The sequence below is a fragment of the Mastacembelus armatus genome, chromosome 21 (assembly GCF_900324485.2).
Source record: "Mastacembelus armatus chromosome 21, fMasArm1.2, whole genome shotgun sequence".
Classification (NCBI taxonomy): Eukaryota; Metazoa; Chordata; class Actinopteri; order Synbranchiformes; family Mastacembelidae; genus Mastacembelus; species Mastacembelus armatus.
The window spans coordinates 93419-109629 of NC_046653.1; the positions used below are offsets into that span (position 1 = coordinate 93419).

At 43.1% G+C, this 16211-nt stretch overlaps 1 protein-coding gene across 2 annotated transcripts; it reads right to left on the minus strand.

Annotated features, from left to right (window-relative positions):
* Window positions 1-149: 149 nt before the first annotated feature.
* Window positions 150-14666, minus strand: LOC113124073 (interferon alpha/beta receptor 2-like). 2 transcript variants are annotated; one of them, XM_026296542.1, is made up of 8 exons: window positions 14185-14666; window positions 13650-13794; window positions 11046-11175; window positions 10223-10398; window positions 6724-6869; window positions 5725-5872; window positions 2769-2884; window positions 150-1176 (listed from the first exon to the last, which is right to left on the minus strand). In XM_026296542.1, the coding sequence occupies exons 2-8, from the start codon at window positions 13696-13698 to the stop codon at window positions 478-480; spliced, it is 1464 nt and encodes a 487-aa protein (XP_026152327.1). In that variant the 5' UTR covers window positions 13699-13794; window positions 14185-14666; the 3' UTR covers window positions 150-477. The 2 variants fall into 2 exon arrangements, with proteins under 2 accessions (XP_026152327.1, XP_026152328.1); XM_026296543.1 differs by having other exon boundaries at window positions 14173-14666.
* Between the last annotated feature and the right edge of the window lie 1545 nt (window positions 14667-16211).

Genomic DNA, 16211 nt, shown 5'->3' on the forward strand with positions numbered 1-16211 from the left:
TGGCCCAACCATTTATTAGGTTTAGGGGGGAAATACTTTTTTACACAGGTCCATGTAGTTTTGGATTTTGTTTTCCCTTAATAATAAAAACCTTCATTCAAAAACTGCATGATGTGTTTACTTGTGTTATCTTTGACTAATATTTAAATTAGTTTGATGATCTGAAACAAAGTGTGACAAAAATCTGGAAGGGGGCCTTGTGTATATATATATATATATAACCCAAAGAAATCCCTCAGCATATATAAAACACATTTTTTGTTTGAGTGAATTGAACTAAAACTTTTAGATTGTGAAAACATAAAATAATTTAAAAAAATTTCAAACTGAAATTTGTGTATCCTTGGCACAGTGCTAGTACAGTACGTTCACTACATAAAAACTCATCAAATTGTCAGTTCAGTGTGTAGACAGTTGATGGAAATGAATGTAGACAAGTTGTACACTGTAAACACATTCAGACATTTTCCCAAGACATCAAAGGTCTCGCTGGAATAACATTATTAAGACATCTGTACGTGGACGCCCCATATATCCAGACAGTTCTTCTTCCTCTTCCTCATCATCAGCAGAGTATGAAGCTGTTTCCAGGGCATTTTCCCTGGTATCCGAAGTTTGGGAGGGTTGAACTGGAGTGATGATGTGCTCCTCTGAAGCAGAAGTAAAATCTGTGACAACCTGTGACACATCAAGATATGACTGCTGCTCTTCCTCCTCATGCCTGCCGAAGATTAATGTGAGAAGGTTCACATCCTGGCCGCTTCCCTCTCCCACCACCTGCTCCCCCTTCTTATCTGGCTCAATTCCTACAGTCCAACCGTCTGTGTTTTCACTCAGTCCAGCGGGGGAATGTGTCTCTACTGAAACTGGGGTTTCAGGCCTGAAGAAGATCGATGTTTGGTTTACAGAGAAGTCTGGCCGAGGTTCTGATTCAGGGGATAAAGGAGCTGACAAAGATGATGAAGAGGAGGAAGTCAGGAGGTTAGTGCCCACCTGCAGTTTATAACCTCTTCCTGTGCTCTCTGTTTCACTTTCCCTGTCGCTGTCATCTGACAATAATGGGTTACTCCTCCTTTTACCTGGAGAGGGCAGTGCTGGTTTAACATTCAAAAGGGGAGACAAAGACGTGATGGAGGGCACAGTAACTAGAACCTCTTCAATGTGGTGGACATATGCCTGATGGGGGGGGGAAAAAGACATACAGAGAAGTCAGACAAAAAGTAAAATGATATGTTACAAGCAGTGGATCATATGCATAGCAGTCCAGCGGGAACAATGGAACAATGCACTGCCAGTCCTGTCAGCTAGTCCTGTAGGTCCTTTGCTTATTAGATTTGAACCTCCAAAATTATGAAGATAAAGACAAATGTCCATCACAAATTCTCAGAGCCAAATGGATTGTCTGTCTAGTTGTTTGGTTCACATGTATGTACATTTAAAGAAATATGCTGCACAATTCTGAATTTTTTCCTCACTGTTCTTAACCGTTGAAATGTTTTTCATATTTTGCTTGCCATTTTTTACATTATGTCAGAAGCAACAAGATCTTTATGACATTGCTCATATTGTACTGTACCTAATAGGGTTGGAAACATTTGTTTAATCTTTCTACATTCTCTTCTTTAGCCTGACTCCCATCTGTCAGCATAGATATGTTTTTTTAGGTCAGTCTGTGTCTGCTCATCATTTGATATAGTGCGTTCCAGTTATTGGTAAACACAACTTAGCAAAGAAAAGGGAGCCCTAATCCAATCAGATATCTGCAACAATGCAAATGTGACAAACCGCTGTCACTTGAGAATAAGATCACTAATACAATACAATAAGATAGGGGAGACCGAGAATGAAAAATGATTAATTGCAAAGCCCTAACATGAATAAAGTGTGTGGTATTTTACTCTCCAATTCCTTACTTTGGCTAACATTTACTAAAGTACAAATGGTATATTTACCAAGCTCCTATTATTTAATCTAATTTTTGGCAGCTCTCAGAAACAATATCTAATGAAACAATTAGTGCCATATTGTTGTATACAAAACAGTGAAATTGCTTGCAGCTGTCTACCTTTGTCTTCTTAGTAAGACCACAGAGCAACCACAACTATGCCACATTTCATGAGTTATGTGTTAAATGTGTGTGTTTGGATTTTGCTCAAATATGTTTTTGTCTACTGTTCTTTCCTGTTATGTAGGAAAAGTTAGGTGCAAGCTGCTTTGCAGTTAAACCACAAAACATTTACCATAGGGTAAACAAATAATGGCAACACAGCAAATTTGATTATGCTGAATTAGGTAAAATTATGATGAGTAGTTTAAAACCCCTTTGGCTTCCAATTTAATTTTAATGTTCCATATAATTGATGATTGATTTAGTAATTTTATAATCAATATTTGTTAAAAAGTAAAAATTAACAAAAATGCTTCCATGCTTTCCCTGACAATTGCGGCCTTTGCAGACATTTGTGCTTTAGCAGGAATTACTAATGCTATTATATGTCGTAAAGGGAATAAAAATATTAACCTCAAAAAGAGACATGGTTTTTAAAATTCACTTTAAGGAATAACCTGAATAACACTATTTATGGCTTTTGTCCCTCATCACAGCTGGAAGTTTTCAGGAAGAATCTGTTAATGGCCAGTAAATAGGCATAGATTTGTCTACAGCTGGAGTTATCCACCAGTACTTCCAAGTACTGCCAAGATTACTAATGCTTGTACTTCACTATTGCGTTCTACAATATAATTAAATGCAATTAAGTTTTACTTACTAGTACTGCTGGCAGTGGTCTCCTCTTCAGATTGATGAAACCAGTGCAGACGAGAAGAGCAACAACCACCACACCAATCACCACCAAAAAACACAACACAGCTGAGATCCATTTGTCTGCAGAAAAAAGAGGAGGGGGTGAGATATGCTATTCACGCAAAACCACATGCTGGTAGCAGAGCAAGCTTCAATTTCTTTGTCAGCAACATCACTGACAACCTATACCACTAGTTCCTGAAGTTATAGGGGTAGCATTAAAAAGCACCTCAGGTTTCTAACTGCCTATTTTTTAGGCAGCTGAACCAAAGTACAAAAACACCACAGCAATAAAAACGTTTTATTAATTTGAATTCATTAAAGGTAAGTGTGCCTTAACTATCTTGTTATTACATGAAAGGCACCCACAAATGTCATATTTATGTGGGAAAAAAAGATGATTCATTCAAGAATAACAGTTATTATTGTTAATAGTTCAAAACTGATCGACAAATGCCAAAAATTATTTTAATAATGAAGTTATGATGATGGAACTCAACAAGTATCCTGTTGGCACATTTTGGATTGAATGACTCACTAATTCCATCCATCCATCCATTTCCGCTTCTCCGGGGCCGGGTCGCGGGGGCAGTAGCCGAATCAGGGATACCCAGACTTCATTCTCTCTGGACACTTCCTCCAGCTCTTACGGGGGGACACCGAGGCGTTCCCAGGCCAGCCGGGAGACATAGTCCCTCCAGCGTGTCCTGGGTCTTCCCCGGGGCCTCCTCCCGGTGGGACATGCCCGGAACACCCCCCCCAGGTGCCGCCCAGGAGGCATCCAAAACAGATGCCCAAGCCACCTCAACTGACTCCTCTCAATGTGGAGGAGCAGCGGCTCTACTCCGAGCTCCTCCCGGGTGACCGAGCTCCTCACCCTATCTCTAAAGGAGAGCCCGGCCACCCTGCGGAGAATGCTCATTTCAGCCGCTTGTATCCGCGATCTTGTTCTTTCGGTCATGACCCAGAGCTCATGACCATAGGTGAGAGTAGGAACGTAGATGGACCGGTAAATCGAGAGCTTCGCCTTCCGGCTCAGATCCTTCTTCACCACAACGGACCGGTACACTGACTGCATTACTGCTGCCGATACCCGAATCCATCTGTCAATCTCACGTTCCGTCCTTCCCTCACTCATGAACAAGACCCTGAGATATTTAAACTCCTCCACTTGAGGCAGGATCTCACCCCTGGCCTGGAGTTGGCAAGCCACCTTTTTCCGGTTGAGTACCATGGCCTCGGACTTGGAGGTGCTGATTCTCATCCCAGTCGCTTAACACTCGGTTGCAAACCGCCCCAGCGCATGCTGGAGACCCTGGCTCAATGGAGCCAACAGGACAACATCATCTGCAAAAAGCAGAGATGAAATCCTGTGGTCCCCGAACTGGACTCCCTCTGGCCCCTGGCTGCGCCTAGAAATTCTGTTCATAAAAGTAATGAACAGAACCGGTGACAAAGGGCAGACCTGCCGGAATCCAACGTGCACTGGGAACAGGTCTGACTTACTACCGGCAATGCGAACCGAGATCCTGCTCCGTTTGTACAGAGACCGGACAGCCCTCAGCAAAGGGCCCCGGACCCCATACTCCTGGAGCACCTCCCACAGGATGTCCTCCCGGTCAAATGCCTTCTCCAAGTCCACAAAACACATGTGGACTGGTTGGGCAAACTCCCATGAACCCTCGAGCACCCTCGAGAGTGTGTAGAGCTGGTTCAGTGTTCCACGGCCAGGACGGAAACCGCATTGTTCCTCCTGGAGCCGAGGTTCGACCACCGGCCGGATCCTCCTCTTCAGCATCCTGGCATAGACCTTCCCTGGGAGGCTGAGGAGTGTGATCCCTCTGTAGTTGGAACACCAGCTCACCGCCGCTCACCACGAGCAACTCCAGAGTAGAAGAGAGTCCAGCCCCTCTCATGGAACTGGGTTCCAGAGCCCAGGCTGTGCGTGGAGGTGAGCCCGACTATCTCTAGTCGGTACCGCTCGACCTCACGCACAAGCTCAGGCTCCTTCTCCCCCAGTGAGGTGACATTCCATGTCCCTAGAGCCAGTTTCAGCATCCAGGGATCGGGTCGCCAAGGTCCCCGTCCTCGACCACTGCCTGATCCACTATGCACCGGCCCCTTATGGATCCTCCTGTGGGTGGTGGGTCCACAGAAGGGCGGCCCCACTTCGCTCTTTTGGACTTTGCCCGGCTGGGCCCCATGGGGGGAGACCCAGCCACCAGGCGCTTGCCAACAGGGCCCCAACCCCAGGCCTGACTCCAGGGTGGGGTCCCGGCTTCGCCATGCCGGGCGACGTCACGGCCCTCAGTTTTCGCTCCATAAGAGGTCACTGAACTGCTCTTAGTCTGGTCTGTCACCTAGGACCTGTTTGCCTTGGGAAACCATCACAATACCCTGCCAGGGGCATATAGGAATAAGGGGGTATAGATGATGGATGGATGTCATCATCTATACCCATGGCATCAGCTGTTCTCTTTTTTTTAAAAACAGAAACATGGCATTGAAAAACCCTGACATTGCCTGAAAATCACCAAAACACCTGCATAAAAAAAAAAAACTGAGAAAAGAATTTTTTCAGTATTACTGCTTTTTTTCTCAGTACAAATGCTCCACACCAATGTTTTACTTTTCAGTTCCGATTTTGTTTTCAGTGCCAAGTGTTACTGTTCTGGTTCTGTAAGAAATGTCAAATTTCAATAACATTTTGTTGATTACTGTTCATGATTTGTTTCATATTGTTCTTTTCCACCATTTTTGATTTGCCTGATACCCTTGAAGTTGCAGCTTCTCATTGTGTCCTCTACTTCAGCAACTGTTTAATGAAGCCCACCTGGATCAGCACCATCACAGGACTAGAAGAATGAACATACTGACTAGAAAGGTAACTGAAAACACCTGTCAGCGTGCAAGACTGATACCTGCAGGATCGATGCGAGGGATGAAAGCACATATGGGCTGGCTGTAGTGAGACTTCGGCCTGTCAGAGAAGCAGACTGAGACACAGTACTGTCTGCCAGGGGCCAGATCCTTTAAAATCTGTCTTTGCATAAGATCGGTGTCCTTAACCTGGAAACTCATATATCATGGACAACATTAGACTAATACAAAATACAGAGGAAACAAGACAGACAACTTTACTCCCTGTGGATTTTCCCAGGACTTCATTTCCTGTGGATTAAGTGAAGTCAGATACTGTTTTGATAATGTATGCAATAGCTACAATATGGATGAATTCATTATATACAGTTGTGCTCATAAATTTACATACCCTTAATATAATTTGACAAATACTTGCTATTTTAAAACAAAATTTCCACACAGAAAAAAACATTTATAAAGAAAGTGACTAGAGAGTATCTTTAATAATTGCAGTTCTCATTTTGATTTTAAAACGGCAGTTTTATATGTATGTTAAGTTATATTTTCCAACAAATGGCCAATATTTCTCAAATTGTGCCAAGGGAATGTAAACGTATATGAACAACTGTACATCATTTTACACCAGTTCTACACTTGTCACAATTCCAATGTATACACAGGCATAGGTGAAATTTACAAGTTATGGAGTGAAACCAATTATTTTACCCCAAAATACCTTAATACCCTCAGAGGTAATGTTTTTAAGCTCACAAGGGGATTCTTACTATGGTCGTGGGGCGCATTTTTTGATGCTAAACAGCGAAACTGAATGCATTATTATTTACTAAGCAGTTGTAATGGGGTTTTGTGATGGAAAAAAGAAAAAAGTGGCAATGGTGTAAGTTGCATGTTTTGGTCTCAAGCATTCAAGTATTTAAAGGCATTTCAGAATTTTCTGATTTTTAAAACAATGTGCCACTTACACTTCACAGTTGGATAAATCAGCTTTAAATCAGTATTAAAATGCATTATTAAAATACCCTGCACATGTAAAGTACCTGGACAATGACACTGTTGCTCTGAATTTTTAGTCTGTAATTATGACTGGCATAGATTGTCCTTAAATGTTCCACGGGAGGGTGAAGGTCCACACACAGGTTTCCGCTACAGGGTGTCACAGTCAGAAGTGGCAGGTCCAGCTGAGCTGGAAAACACAGATAAAAACAATACCGGTTTAAAAACTGTCAAATGATTTACAAGGAACAAGGGACTGAATTTAACATCACAATGAAAACGATCATCTTCATATACAGTGGTGTGAAAAGGGGTTGGCCCCCTTCCTGATTTCTTATTTTTTTTCATGTTTGTCACACTTTAATGTTTCAGGTCATCAAACAAATTTACAGTGGGTACGGAAAGTATTCAGACCCCTTTAAATTTTTCACTCTTTGTGTCATTGCAGCCATTTGTCAAAATCAAAAAAGTTCATTTTATTTCTCATTAATGTACACTCAGCACCCCATCTTGACAGAAAAAAACAAATTCATTAAAAAAGAAAAACTGAAATATCACATGGTCATAAGTATTCAGACCCTGTGCTCAGTATTGAGTAGAAGCACCATTTTGAGCTAGTACAGCCATGAGTCTTCTTGGGAATGATGCAACAAGTTTTTCACACCTGGATTTGAGGATCTTCTTCCATTCTTTCTTGCAGATCCTCTCCAGTTCTGTCAGGTTGGATGGTGAACGTTGGTGGACAGCCATTTTCAGGTCTCTCCAGAGATGCTCAATTGGGTTTAGGTCAGGGCTCTGGCTGGGCCAGTCAAGAACGGTCACAGAGTTGTTCCAAAGCCACTCGTTTGTTATTTTAGCTGTGTGTTTAGAGTCATTGTCCTGTTGAAAGGTGAACCTTCGGCCCAGTCTGAGGTCCTGAGCACTCTGGAAGAGGTTTTCTTCCAGGATATCTCTGTACTTGGCCGCATTCATCTTTCCTTCAATTGCAACCAGTCGTCCTGTCCCTGCAGCTGAAAAACACCCCCACAACATGATGCTCCCACCACCATGTTTCACTGTAGGGATTGTATTGGGCAGGTGATGAGCAGTGCCTGGTTTTCTCCACACATACCGCTTAGAATTAACACCAAAAAGTTCAATCTTGGTCTCATCAGACCAGAGCATCTTATTTCTCATAGTCTGGGAGTCCTTCATGTGTTTTTTGGCAAACTCTGTGCGGGCTTTCATGTGTCTTGCACTGAGGAGAGGCTTCCGTCGGGCCACTCTGCCATAAAGCCCCGACTGGTGGAGGGCTGCAGTGATAGTTGACTTTGTGGAACTTTCTCCCTACTGCATCTCTGGAGCTCAGCCACAGTGATCTTTGGGTTCTTCTTTACCTCTCTCACCAAGGCTCTTCTCCCACGATTGCTCAGTTTGGCTGGACGGCCAGGTCTAGGACGAGTTCTGGTCGTCCCACACTTTTTCCATTTGAGGATTATGGAGGCCACTGTGCTCTTAGGAACCTTAAGTGCTGCAGAAATTCTTTTGTAACTTTGGCCAGATCTGTGTCTTGCCACAATTCTGTCTCTGAGCTCCTTGGGCAGTTCCTTCGACCTCATGATTCTCATTTGCTCTAACATGCACTGTGAGCTGTAAGGTCTTATATAGACAGGTGTGTGCCTTTCCTAATCAAGTCCAATCAGTTTAATTAAACACAGCAGGACTCCAATGAAGGAGCAGAACCATCTCAAGGAGGATCAGAAGAAATGGACAGCATGTGAGTTAAATATGAGTGTCACTGCAAAGGGTCTGAATACTTATGACCATGTGATATTTCAGTTTTTCTTTTTTTAATAAATTTGCAAGAATTTCTACATTTCTGTTTTTTTCTGTCAAGATGGGGTGCTGAGTGTACATTAATGAGAAATAAAATGAATTTTTTTGATTTTGGCAAATGGCTGCAATGACACAAAGAGTGAAAAATTTAAAGGGGTCTGAATACTTTCCGTACCCACTGTAAGAACCTTTCAGACAAGGATCTCTCACAAGCAGAGCGAGATCTCCTAGCCAAGGGGCTTAACTTAGAGGTCACTCCCAAACATGTTCCTCCTGTGGACTTTATTACAGCCACAGAATCTGCCATTCGTAACAATGGCCTATCTAATACAGAAGCAGAGGAACTCCAGATAAAAGTCACTACAGCATTCTCTAGTTCTAAGCCACCACCATCCAACCTCACCACCCAGGAGAGCAGGGCCCTGTCATCCCTGTCCAAGGACGAGACTATTACCATCCTTCCTGCAGACAAAGGGAGATGCAGAGTGGTCCTAAACACAGCAGACTATCATGGAAAAGTAACCTCTCTCTTGGAAGACCAGCAAACCTACGAAAAGTTAAGAAGGGACCCCACCAGCACCTACAAGAAAAAGGTGACTGACTGTTTAAAACACCTGTAAAAGGACAAGGCCACTGACAGCACCACCTACTACAGGCTGTATCCAGGGGAGATCACCCCCTGTTCTCTATGGGCTGTGGAAAAGAAAGCTCTCAGCTCCTTCACAGGGATGGCACCCACCCATTGGTTCAGATATGTGGATGACACGTGGGTGAAAATCAAGACCCAGGAAGTTCAAGCCTTCACAGATCACACCAATGCTGTCTGCAAACATCAAATTCACCAGAGAGGATGCGAAAGAGAACAGGCTAGCCTTTTTGGACTAAGGTCGTCATCGGGTCTGATGGTAACCTAGAGATAGAAGTCAACCCACACACAGTGACCAATACCTTCTTTTTGACTCCCATCACCCACTGGAGCACAAATTAGGAGTCATCAGCACTTTATGCCACAGAGCAAACAACATCCCTACCTAAATACACTTTTAATGAGGAAAGTTAATGTACACATTTTAGCCAGACGCTTTGTATGAATTGCACGCATTTCTACTTTCACATGCAAATGACTAGTAGCACTTTTTACAACTTTTTATTCCTTGTGAGATAAATGGGAAAAATTAAAATCGGCATCATATATCGGCTATCAGCTGCCCTGATTTCTAAACATCGGCATCGGCCAGAGAAAACCCGTAACGGTCGACCTCTAATTAATATTATGGAAGAGAAGGTGCTGTGCTGCCAATCAAAATACATAACTGATCATTGGAAACTTAAGCTTGCATATGCACACTCACTGTTTCTGCCAGCAGGGGAGCAGTTGACTTGACTCGCTACTCCCGTCTCGCACTTACTGACTGGAGTAGACACCGAGAGGGATGTTCTTTATGACAGGCAACTCACAGGACGTCTCTTCTGAAGAAAGTCTATCCAAAAGTCACTAGATTTATTGCTAGTCACTTTTATAATAAATAAATAGTCACTAAACGGGTCTTAAAAGTCAATATTTTCCAAGAAGGTCACTAAGTTGGCAACACTTGAGTGAGGAGAGGACAGGAGGCGGGAGTATTTGGGCACTGCAGCAGCCTGCTGCAGCCTCTCACCGTCTGAGAGAAGACAATGAGAAAAAATCTATATTTTTAAAAACACTACTTTCACTACAGTGCTACTTACTGTCTTCAATGGGTGTAAATTGTTGGGAGGTGGCTGGTAGTGATTCCTGATATTCCAACAGTGCTGTAATCTGGGCAAAGTAGGAATCTTGTATTATGGAGAAGGCCTCTGTCAGGTTGCAAACCAGCGGGTGATGGACATGCACACAGCCTGCCACTGGCACCCAAGATTTTCCCCTTCAGGACCAGAGAAGATGGAAAAAAAAACAAGTTTCAAGAGGTTACATCAACCATCGAGTTTTTGTTTTGTTTCTTTTATTCATTCGCACAAAAAGCACAGGGGATTGAAATTTGGCAGAGGAGTAAGATTTTGATAATGTTAGATAATGCCGAAAGTAAGAATCAGAACTTGTGGTTTCACTTTAAAGTCTTCCTTGACGTTATAATGTATTTTTTATGAAGAACATGTAGGACTTGGTCAGAAATAATCTGTAACTTTACAACAACCAGAGTAAATAAATTGAGCCGAAAACTATAATCTGTGATGTGTAGGTCATATCTGATCCATGTCATTAATGATTGTACTATGGTTATCTACGACATGGTGCTTTGTGCATTACCATTTATTCTAGCCTGCCTGGAGCACCATATGCAGAGACAGATTTACAAGTGCATCTTGATGTCATCTCTGTGACTGACAGCTCTTTCAAAAGTCTTTGGGACTGTGTGTCTTTCAGCAAACATATCTGTAAGCCGTTATTATTACAACCAAAACAAAAAGTCCCTGCAGCAAAGAGGCTACAATTGACTGATTCTATAAAATTTTCAATTGGCACTGTTGGTGTACACACAATATAAGTAAAACAAATACAGATTAAACTCACCTGTCTGTTGTAACAGTGACATTGTAATGGACTCCTGTGGGTGTCCCTGGTCCAGGCTCCCATTTCAACAAATGTTTGAAGTTGCTTGAGATCAGGGTAAGGTTGACAGGCTGGGGCAGTTTACTCATAGCTGGAAAGCAAACATGACATTAAATGGAAAGGTAATGACAGTAGATTTCAATATATCATGTAGGACAGTTACGTCTATTTTTCAAGTGTTTGCCTAGAGGCAAAATCAAGATTTGTTAAAGACTAATTGTCACTGTAAATACAAATGATTTCATGATAAACCAAAGAAATGTCATGAGGAACCCCATCATGTTTACACATGTGTGTTTACATGTGTTGGGGAGTACTACTGTTGTTAAGGTCAATATGTGTTATTACTGAGTGATAACTAGTGTGCCACTATGTTTGGTGGATGTATCTGAATCGCTCTAATGTTACCTGTTGTAATGTCAGAACTGTCAGCTTGCCCTCACTTTAAAATCTACCTTTATTTAACCATTTATGGAACAAAAATTGAGTATCAAATCATGTATTTAAATTTACGGTGGCCGAGAAGGGCAAATGCGCTGCAAAACAGAAACGCTGCAAAACAGAAACGCTGCAAAAGAGAAACGCTGCAAAACAGAAACGCTGCAAAAGAGAAACGCTGCAAAAGAGAAACGCTGCAAAAGAGAAACGCTGCAAAAGAGAAACGCTGCAAAACAGAAACGCTGCAAAACAGAAACACTGCAAAAGAGAAACGCTGCAAAACAAAAACGCTGCAAAACAGAAACGCTGCAAAACAGAAACGCTGCAAAACAGAAATGCTGCAAAAGAGAGAACACAACGGAAGTGCGCCAGGCCGATAGGGGGACCCCGAACTGAGGGGTGCAATGAACAAAGAACTTTTACAGAGGCGAGAGAGACACATGTAGTGCCATAAGTCACGTCTCATTTTGGAGGCTGCGTAATGACGCAGGTTATAGTGTTGAATTGCAAAAGAATTGAATGAGCGACCTCTGATGATTGTTCTCATGTGCTAATATGTGCTAACAATGTTCTGTTACATTTGTTTACTTGATCAAAATGTCATACAACGTCGGGAGACGTGGCGGGGGGGGGGTGTTGCAGGGTGGGAGATCTGAAGGTGCTGTAATGACTATAGGTTGTTGTCTTGTTCAGGGTGTTCTTTGGGGAGTCGGTAGGGTGAGCTAGAGGGAGATGGGTCAGGGAGGAGGGAGAAGTGTGTGTGGAGGGAAGAGAGGGAGGGTGAGAGAGAGCTGTTCGGTGAGGGGAGTTAGCGTTACTGATGGGCGATACCACAGAATTTGGTATCGATCCGATACCAAGTAACTACAGGGTCAGTATTGACGATACCGATACCTTCTGCACCTTAAAGGAAAATCATTATTGCACAGTGTTGATTAATATCTTTATTGCAATGGCAACATGAATAATGCTCATGAACATAAATACTTGTTTAAATGCTAATAATAAAATGATAATAAATAAATAGCATTTCCCCTCGTAGTGGGTGAAAAATAGCACCACACAATGCTTCTTTTTCTATCTCTCTTCATGCTGCCGTGCCTGTCAGCACTGAGACGGAGGAGGTCCCTCCACGCTGCAGAGTGGAGAGAGTAATACTTCCTTCTGCAGTGCATGACTGGCTCTGGAAAGCTCTGACATCTGATTGGCTGCCATAATCATGTGATACGGAAGACCATTTAAAATACGCTTGGGCTGGTTTTCACACATCCAAAACTCTCAGAAGTGAAAACTAATTGCACGTTTTTTATTAGGGGTGGTATTGAGCGATACTTAAGAAAGTATCGACTCCAAAGTATGGAAGTATCGATTCCAGAGAGTCGATATTCCCATCCCTACTTAGCGTGGCTACGGCTGAAACAGTAGCCTGTTACCTGTTACCTGTTCTGACTAAAAACTTAATAAAGCAAAGTGACAAAAGAACGTCTGCTGGCTGTGAATTTAGCGGGCATTAGAGTACGTTTTACATTTATTATTTTTTAAACACTTGGCCGTCATGTTTTACAGTATTATAAAAGTACAATGTTGTAAAAGATGACGGCCAAGTGTTAAGTAACAAATGGAAAACGCACCTTCAGATCTCCCAACCCCCCCACGTTGTATGACATTTTGATCAAGTAAACAAATGTAACAGAACATTGTTAGCACATATTAGCACATGAGAACAATCATCAGAGGTCGCTCATTCAATTCTTTTGCAATTCAACACTATAACCTGCGTCATTACGCAACCTCCAAAATGAGACGTGACTCATGTCACTACATGTGTCTCTCTCGCCTCTGTAAAAGTTCTTTGTTCATTGCACCCCTCAGTTCGGGGTCCCCCTATCGGCCTGGCGCACTTCCGTTGTGTTCTCTCTTTTGCAGCGTTTCTGTTTTGCAGCGTTTCTCTTTTGCAGCGTTTCTCTTTTGCAGCGTTTCTCTTTTGCAGCGCGTTTGCCCTTGTCGGCCACCGTATAAATTAGACCTCACATTAAAGATAAACTTAAAATGACAACATGTGTTGCCCTCAGAAGAGGCACCTCCCAGGTGTAGCTGTGTTGCAGAATTATTAGACTGTGTACTCACCTGGCAGAACCAGAGGCAGCCATGTGAGCGTCCAAATGACAGCAGTCATGACAACTTAAATCGTCCCTGATGTGCTGTCAGCCAATCACCATCCCTCTGGACCCTGCTTTCACTTTCCATATGAACAATGTCTGTCCTAATACACCTGGAATGTCAAGAAACATTTTGTACCGACATCAGGTCTGAAGGTTATTGCCCATACTGCGAAAACGTCAACCCGTTATCTAGCAGCGTGTTAGTTAGCATTTATTGTATGTATTATATGTGCTTACTGTGGCCTGTTGCTAACCAGGCTAGCAACATACGTCCATTCGTAAACAATTTACACACAATACCACGATAAAATCAAGCAGCACTATGTAAAGTGACGAAAATGACAAGTAGCTAGCTATTAAGACGCCCACATCCCGGAAATACATCTAACGTTAGCTAGTGATTAGCATCGACTAACGTTAGGCCAACATGTAAACTAAACTGACAAGCCAGTTTTTTTACAAACTAAAACGTGTTATATTAAGTATACCACTGGATGAACCTGATGGAGGAAGTCATGTGGATCCAGCATTTCCAGCAGCCAACAGAGCCAGGCACACACCAGCCCTGGCACAGTTAGCGACAACCAGCTCCTCCTGCTTTCAAGGACCTCTGGTAAAGCTGGGCTGCTGGTTGGAGGTGGAGCGACGAATCCTCGGTTTGTACGGGTAGATTTTAGCACACTGAAGGTTTTAAGAGACACATCGCTGGCCTGTAATATCTCCCGAGCGCCTGATAGGAAATCATGTGACCTAGTAGGGACGGGAGGTATGGAGCCAGAACAGGGACAAAACTTTGGCACTGAAAAATAACACTGGAACATAAACTGAACTGAAACATAAAACATTGGCATTGAAGCATTTGTACTGAAAAACGTATTAATACCGAAAATCTTCTGTTTTGTTGATGTAGGTTTTTTCAATGCCAAAGTTGTTCTTTGATTCAATTTCAATTCATTTTCAGTTTATTTGTATAGCGCCAAATCACAATTCAGTCATCTCAAGGCACTTTACAAAAAAATCAAAAAAACCCAACAAATCCTTTATGAGGAAGCACTTGGCAACAGTGGAGAGGAAAAACTCCCTTTAACGGAAGAAAAAACCTCCAGCAGAACCGGGCAGAGTTTGGGCGGCCATCTGCCTCGACCGGTTGGGGTGAGTGGATAGAGGAGAGAGAAAAGAATAGCAACAATAAACAACAAATAGGCACTACAGGTTGGTGGGGCCAGTAACTGCACATCAGCAATATACAGCTCCAGGACCAGGGACACCTGCAGAGGGTGCAGAGAGAGAGAGAACAGAAGGCTAGACTTAAAACCTTCCTCTTTGGGGGGCCACAGGTGGCGTAGCGGTAGTGTGCCCATCCATATACGTAGGAGACGCCGGCTCAACACCCAAGCCGGCCATCATAGGGAGGGGGAGCTCAGTGCACCGATTGTCCTCGGGCAGTCTAGGCCTATAGCAGCATAACTAAGGGATGGTTCAGGGTTGCCTGAAGCCAGCCCTAACTATATACTTTGTCAAAGAAGAAGGTGTTTTTGTTTTTTTTTGTTTTTTTATAGATTATTTTTTGGGCAGTTTTTTTGCCTTTATTTGACAGGACAGTGGAGAGAGAGAGGAAACTAGGGCAAAGAGAGGAAGGGAAGACATGCAGGCATACATGATGGCTGGCTTGGGAGTCGATCCAAGTGCTTGTTCATAAGGGATTTGTTGGGTTTTTTCTGTTTTTTTTGTAAAGTGCCTTGAGATGATCTGTATTGTGATTTGGCATTATACAAATGAATTGAATTGAATTGAATGAGCTGAATCTGTCCTGTAGTGAAAATGTTCTGACCCAAAGGACAACAAAGCCCACCAAAAGCCATGGGTGACTGGGACTATGAGAGCACTCCTGAGAGAGAGGGATACAGCTTTCATGTTGGGTGACAAGCAGACCTACAGTGAGGCAAGGAGGAAGCTCTGAAAAGGCATTAAAGATGCAAATAACGCATTGAAGAGGAGTTCAACGATAACATCCCCCGCACCACGTGGAAAGGCATTAAGGAATTGACAGACTATAAAACAGACAATCTGCTGCCCAGTGAGGGTGCTACTGAACTGAACCTCATGCACTGAACTGCTTTTTTGCCCACTTTGACACCCAGGAGGAGAGGCCTGCTCCAAACATCAACATACCAGTGGATGTGACAACACTGGCTATACACCAACACCAGGTGAGGGCAACTCTCAAAAAAAAAAGTCAATCCACACAAAGCAGCTGGCTCGGATGAAGTGGCAGGGTGGGTACTTAAGATATGCATGGAACAGTTAGCGGGAGTGTTTTCCAGCATTTTTAATCTCTCACTGCAACATGCTGCTGTTCCCACATTTCACGTCAACAACCATTGTGCCTAAATGACAACCGCCCAATGGCTCTGATACCCTTTGCCATGAAATGTTTTGAAAGCCTAGTGGATAGGTCACTAACAGGCGGACCGCGGTCCGGGTGCGGACCCAGAAGAAATACGGACCCGGACCTACAGCCAAAACA